We start from the raw sequence: 7,067 nt of genomic DNA, 5'->3' as shown, positions 1-7,067 counted from the left end.
AATTAAAGGGTGTAAAATTAAAAAGAAATATTCTTGTCTTACATTTGGGTCAACATGTTTCCTGAATTTTATGCTTAATTACCTTCACTGGAAATGTTAAAAATAAAGATAGGACAACGAACATTAAGAAACATTCTTGGCATGTCACAAGCAGGCAATGTATGCTCAACTTTGCTTACAGTCGTGTATGTAAAAAAATTATTCAGCCTTTTGAAGAACTCCGCCAATTTCCAATTTGCAGTAGGTAACCAGTCAAAGATCAAATTTCACCTTTGATTTTTTAGCCAATTGTTTAAGACCTTCGCCCCGACCTAGTCAATGTCAACGTACGGTTTGACGTACTTGGTCATGTACCGATGATTGGGGATGACGAATAGATTGCGACTAAACTAAAATAAGCGTTGCCATCGAAAATGTCCGTTTCGGCCCCCTTCGGTTTAAATTCCTACCACAGTAATCCGCCCACGAATTTGCCGTTTTACGTCATATGATTACTTATTTTCGACAATTGATGGGCATTTACATTCGAATTTGTAAGCTTTTAAACCCAAAATAGCCAGCCGAACCTTTGGTCAGCTAGTGATTTACTAGCTGCGATTGGAGGAATTCTTGTATCAGTTTAATATTGATAATTTACACCATGTTAACATGCCATTTTTTGCCAAATGGTGCCCAAAACGCTTCACACCCAACGATTGATTTCTGCATGTTCTACAAGTTTGCACCAATTAAAGATTTGTTGACACTTTTCGTGCCCCAGAGACTGATTTGGCACAGGTAGCGCCGATTATTTTAGATATCTTATAGGTTGGTGGTGTGTTACTAAGCCAAACGTTTTTGATTTTCTAAATCCTACCGCATTTTCTTTAGCTAATTTAATGATTTGGAAGCCATTTCACACGCAATTTAAATACGGCCACGGTAATTGCACATTACCATTTCGTTAGGTAAAGGCGATGAAAACTGGAAGGTGGAATTTTAAGTATCTCTTTCAGTCTGAATCATCTTGGAAGGCTCCTACTTTTAGAAAGTTGAGCGAGACGTGGGTGTTGCCCATTGTAAAGGAATCGCCGAAATGTTTTTGTTATACATGCACCTTTCCAATTATGTAATACCTTCTTACCTCTGGTGACTAAGAGCTTGAGAACTTTTTGGCGTAAGATCATTACTGTCATTTGTAAAGGCGCCAAGGATGCAACTCAAATTAAAGTGTGCAATTATAATTAGATTAATTTCATAAAGAATATTTATATCAAATATCTCAACAGGCTTTATCGAAAAAATACATCTACCATCTATGCGTTCCACAAAATTAGAACATTGCTCAAACGTCTATTCCTAGTCGCGTCTTATTCGTTTTCCCCTACCTAAGCTTCAAGAGCCGTGTGCAAAAGCATATAATAGACTAGGAGCAGCAACATCCCTTCAACTCATTCGAATTGCGGTGGTAGTAAGTGGCAGGAAACCAAGTCCCATCGCCTCCTGGAGCTAGCGTTCTCGATTTCAACTATCTAACGAACACAAGGTATGTACGGTTATCGCGGGTGAAAGTGCACATTCTTAAACAGTGTCGTGAATTCGTGTTGCGCGTCTTTTAATAGTGAATGTGAAATTTAACGTAAACAATTTCGATGGTGTAATCGAACCTACCTGAGCACCTCCAAATTTGGTTGTCTCTCGTAACCCAAATATTTGGCCGCGGTCCAAAAACTGATTCTCATTTCCTGAGATAATTTTAGAAAGCGAGTTGACTGTGTTTGATATTTTTAGACTTTGGACTGAAGCCAAGTTACCCAATCGAGCTATAGAATTTCACTTGTTGCAATTGTTTACGTAATTTACCGGTGTCTTCTTTCGTTGAATATTTTTTTCTATTACAGGTCGAACACACATCACAAAATGCCTTTCAAACCAATTGAAAACCCCAAATGCTCCAAATGCGGAAAGTCTGTATACGCAGCTGAAGAACGTGTAGCTGGAGGACTTAAATGGCACAAATCCTGCTTCAAATGCGGTAAGTTTTTCAGGAAGTTTTTTAAAAATTTTGAATTAATCGACGTTGATTTCTGAAGGTCTCTGCGGAAAGATGTTAGATTCCACCAACTGCTCTGAACACGAGGGCGAATTATACTGCAAAAACTGCCACGCCCGTAAATTTGGACCAAAAGGTTACGGTTTTGGAGGTGGTGCTGGTTGTTTAAGTATGGACACCGGTTCTCACTTGCAAGAAAAGTAAGTTTTCATTTGTTAATCACAACTTACATTTGCCGATACGTTATCAGATTTGAGGGCTTTTCCTTTCCTACACGTTTTTTCAATGGCAAGCTAACACGCTGATTATTTCTGGTATTAGAGCACCTAGTTTGGCTTGTGTTTAATCAAGCGTGTTGCTTGCCTTCATTAGTATTTAATTATGTTGTCCCTTGTACGATGCATGACATTTGTCCCTTTTTATCGCAGCGCCTAAGGGACTTCACGTTTCAACTGCGGAAAACATCTCTAGGAACGCCGCAGACCATCTCAACCTATCCCTACCACCCTATGTAATACAAGTCTATGTTATGTTGTAATTTTTAAGTTTTTACAAGTATAATTAAGATACTATATCTTTTAATTATATATTTTGGATATCAGAAAATTCGGTTATTACCATTTTAGACTGAAATGTAATATTCGAATTGGAAATAAACAATAATATACGCACATAAACACACTTAATTAAATGCACAAAAATTTACCCACAATTTTCGGCTTTAATCAACCAAACGAATTTTATTTGGAAAACGGTCCATACACTCGGTAGGGTTCCACGGCGGATCACCAAGAAACAACTACTATGGTGAGAAATGGCTTTTAACACACAAATCGCTCAATGTGCGCATATTAAACTGTGCTTTTTGTTCGCACCTGCTTCTCCTACAACCCCTTGTAATGGGATAAGGAAAGTGCCCTCAAGTCTGGTTAGCAAAAGTTACAAGCAGCAAGCGCAACTTACCTTCTCTCATTACATTGACTTATTTTCCGTTGTAAAACAATTTAATTGGTTTAGCTCGACAAGCTGCTTCTAATTTCAATGAAAATGCTTTACTTCCATCATAAGGGGAATAATCAATTGATCGAATTTTCTTTTTAGTAGCGACGTGGTCATTTCAGGAGCACCCCTAATTGCAAAGGCAATCGCTAAGGCACCGGCCGGTGAGGGATGTCCCCGTTGTGGAGGTTACGTGTATGCCGCGGAACAAATGCTAGCGCGTGGAAGGGTAAGTTACACTTCATTGTCTGTGGTCCCATCGTAAAATCGCGTAATATTAATACCATTAAATTATGTTAGGGGTTCCATAAGTCCTGCTTTAGATGTAGGCACTGTAATCGAACCTTGAATTCAATTTTGCATTGCGATGGGCCGGACCGAGAAGTTTACTGTAGAGGTATTACTTTCATTAAAAAAGCAACAGTAAATAACACCGTCCCCTTTTTAACTATTATTAACGTAAAATTGTGTGCGATTTTAAGTGGATGTTTTTAATTTTAAGGCGTTTCACAAATCTTGTTTCAAATGTGGAGTATGCACGAAGGGATTGGACTCGATCAGTGTTTGCGAAGGTCCTGACAAGGATATCTATTGCAGAGGTGCGTGAAGCACACCGTAATTATGATTAATTGCATGCAATAAGTAATTACCTACATGTTGCACTTGACTGACTATATGTTACCCCTTAGTGTGTTATGGAAAGAAGTTCGGGCCGAAAGGTTATGGGTATGGTCAAGGTGGAGGCACTTTGCAGAGCGATATTATCGGTTTAGAGAGGTACATTTTGGCTTCCGAAATTTTGTTTTTGCAATCTTTTGGAGCGTAAAGTTTCATTTATATTAAAAGCATTATGTATATAGCTTGCTACGCTGTACGCTTTGGTCCCAGAGGCTTAGGACATGCGGGGGTATCATTCCTCGGGCTCATGTGCGATGCCTTGGATCTAGAATGGCAGAGGTAGATCACACAATTTTTCCTTATCAGTGTTGCATGTCGACTTAGACTTAGAAAGTCACCTCTGTCATTGACCGTTTGTGCCATGGCTTCCAAAACTGTTGACAACTGCTGAATACTTAATCTCACTTATTTGTGCAGCGACCAGGCGCCTAGGACAACCGTAATTGATACCGCCGTAATTAAGGCCGCACCCGGACAAGGATGTCCTCGTTGTGGCGGAGTTGTATTCGCCGCGGAGGAAGTTTTGGCCAGAGGAAGACCGTGGCATCGCAAGTGCTTCAAATGCAAGGACTGTCATAAAACTCTTGACTCCATCATCGCATGTGACGGCCCTGATAGGGACGTCTACTGTAAAACTTGCTACGGAAAGAAATGGGGACCGCACGGTTATGGATTCGCTTGTGGTTCAGGATTTCTTCAGACGGACGGCTTAACGTAAGCTCAAACTCCCAATCGGCTAATCTAATAGGATCTTTAACGTACAGAGAGGATGAAATTTCTGCTTCCCGTCCTTTCTACAACCCTGACACTACATCAATTAAGGCCCCGCCTGGCCAAGGTTGCCCCCGTTGTGGTGGCATGGTGTTCGCGGCCGAGCAGCAGCTTGCTAAGGGAACTGTAAGTACCTCGCCCTCCCGGACGACGAGTCTTACCTTAACGCTTTAGATGTGGCACAAGAAGTGCTTCAATTGCGCCGAATGCCATCGGCCTTTGGATTCAATGCTGGCTTGCGACGGGCCCGACAGGGAAATTCATTGTCGCGCTTGTTACGGCAAGCTGTTCGGACCTAAAGGTTTCGGTTACGGCCACGCTCCAACCTTGATGTCGACCGAAGGACAATCGACGCTTTTATTCCCCGATGCTAGACCGAACAGCGGACGCAAGGCCGCTCCAGGAAAAGGTTGCTCTAGATGTGGATACGCGGTTTATGCTGCCGAACAGATGATCAGTAAAAACGGAATTTGGCACAAGCGATGCTTCAGTTGCTCCGATTGCGGAAAATCTCTAGATTCGACAAACCTTAACGATGCACCTAACGGAGAAATTTACTGCAGAGGTTGCTATGGTAGATCATTTGGACCTAAAGGAGTAGGATTCGGAATGGGTGCCGGTGCACTGACGATGGCGTAAAGGGCTTGGATTTCCCCCCATCGTAAAAACCTAAAAAAATTAACTAAAAAAAACTACACGTTTATTTAAATTTAACAGGTGATTTTAGTTTCTTTCCAAATTACTGGAGCTTTTGTTTGCATATATGCAGGTAACATTTACAACGATCGCTTTTGACTTGCTCGAATTTTGAAATTTTTTAGAATCGTATTTTTCATTTTTTTTGTATACTTACACGTTACGATCGAATCTGATTATGTAGAAAATGAAGGAGAACTGTTAAAGAATACTTGTCGGCAGACAGTACATCTACGTTATCCAGTGATATCATCGAACGACCAGGTCAAACCTGACGTCTTTTTATACATATCTACACTGGCCTTTTTTGGGCCTACTATAACTACGCGCTTTGCTTTGCCATCGATTTGTTTAATATTAATCTAATAGGTTATAGTTAAATAAGCTACAAAACATTTTTGATTAGTTGTTAAAGAGAATGTATTAAAGTGATTATTTAATAAACAAACTTAATTAAAGGACTGAGTTCACCTTAAATAATTTGCTGTATAAAAGGTTATCTAAAAGATTGCACTAATTTAGTACTTACAGGTACCAATAGGCTGTTAGTAGGTAATAGGTAAGCCAATATTAAGTACGGGTATAACAAAAGCTAACACTAATGCATTAATTGTCTATTCTATTTACCGTTATTTTTATTTTTAAGGCGTAAATAAACAATTCATCGACCATGTTTAAACGTAAACATTAATGACTGGTGATGAAAGAAATCGTCTTGGCAATCTCCTAAAGGCGGGACTCCGTCAAATTGGGCTAGGCCCGCTTGTTTTTCCAAAGAAAAATTAAAAATAACCATCCTTTCGAAGCCGCTAACATCGACCGCCGGCATAACTTTGTTAGCGGGCAAATATCGGTAAATATCAAAGGGATTTTGGCCGACACCAGTGCCCACATGTGTTTACAGCCAGTTTTAAATATAAGGGGAATTTTCCTTAAATGTATACAAATGCGCTATGTATACTTAAAAAAAAATTGCTGTGGCTAGCACAGATACCACCCACATACACGCACATGCGCGATTCCGCTCTTTTAGGTATGTCTAAGAATATGTCGTACCAAATTTGGTTCCAATTGGTTCAACCGTTTAGCCGGAAATAAGATATTGAATGCGCGATTCTGCTTAAAAGCTTTTCAGCTCTTTCGTTTATGTCTAAAAATATGTGTACCAAATTTGGTTCCAATCGGTTCAACCGTTTAGCCGGAATTGAGAGTGCAGACAGACCCGACAGGCCGACATCATCGAGATTTTGTTTGATTGGGATTCCAGCTGTTTCAAAAGGTGTATTTCCGCAAAAAAAGTGACGGGTTATTTTTACCACAAAGCAATATCTCTCTTATTAACGTGCGGATGGTAAAAATGGAATAGATGGCTATAATAGGCAATCAAATCTATACGAATTTGTTTTAAATGATAATCAGCGTCTGCTATAGAAACAGTAACTTAATTATTTAATGTGAAAGATGTAAGTATAGCAGAGACGATAAGGATGAAATATTAATGCGATAGGAGGGTGGTAACAGGTTAAGAACTGTAAAAACAGCTGTCACGTGTAATGTTGATTGCCTACAGTCATCTGTTTCATGCCGTGATCTAGTATCATAATTCCATACGTTTTTTTAAAGTATACAATATACATAGCCCAAACATTCCCTATATGTATCAAGCGATACGTTGTTTACGTGGTATATTTGTATATTGACTTTTTTCCGCTATTTGAGTTTGTATTTTGTTTTTTACAGCGAACTAAAGAGATTTTTTGAAGATTTTTGTTTAAACTAGACCGTACCCAAAACCTGCGCTTCCTCTTATTTTTCTCTTCGTAATAATTTTTAGGGTCATATATCATAACAAACAAATTTCGCATCGTCAAACAATCTCGGATGGAGAACA

At 39.5% G+C, this 7,067-nt stretch overlaps 1 protein-coding gene across 3 annotated transcripts; it reads left to right on the top strand.

Annotated features, from left to right (window-relative positions):
• Positions 1–1,364: 1,364 nt before the first annotated feature.
• On the top strand, positions 1,365–5,479 carry LOC116168198 (muscle LIM protein Mlp84B-like). Of its 3 annotated transcripts, XR_004144729.1 has the most exons (10): positions 1,365–1,525; positions 1,881–2,014; positions 2,073–2,232; positions 3,134–3,260; positions 3,332–3,428; positions 3,892–3,988; positions 4,127–4,423; positions 4,474–4,606; positions 4,655–5,249; positions 5,302–5,479. XR_004144729.1 is itself a non-coding variant. In XM_031483892.1 (9 exons), exons 2-9 carry the CDS (start codon positions 1,900–1,902, stop codon positions 5,117–5,119), a joined length of 1,482 nt encoding a protein of 493 aa, XP_031339752.1. In that variant the 5' UTR covers positions 1,365–1,525; positions 1,881–1,899; the 3' UTR covers positions 5,120–5,479. The 3 variants fall into 3 exon arrangements, 2 of the variants coding, with proteins under 2 accessions (XP_031339752.1, XP_031339751.1); XM_031483892.1 differs by lacking the exons at positions 3,332–3,428; positions 3,892–3,988 and adding exons at positions 3,534–3,630; positions 3,721–3,808 and having other exon boundaries at positions 4,655–5,479; XM_031483891.1 differs by having other exon boundaries at positions 4,655–5,479.
• Positions 5,480–7,067: the final 1,588 nt, after the last annotated feature.

This window comes from Photinus pyralis, unplaced genomic scaffold (genome assembly GCF_008802855.1).
Source record: "Photinus pyralis isolate 1611_PpyrPB1 unplaced genomic scaffold, Ppyr1.3 Ppyr1.4_LG4, whole genome shotgun sequence".
In the NCBI taxonomy this organism is placed as follows: domain Eukaryota; kingdom Metazoa; phylum Arthropoda; class Insecta; order Coleoptera; family Lampyridae; genus Photinus; species Photinus pyralis.
This window is presented reverse-complemented; position numbering and strand designations above follow the sequence as displayed.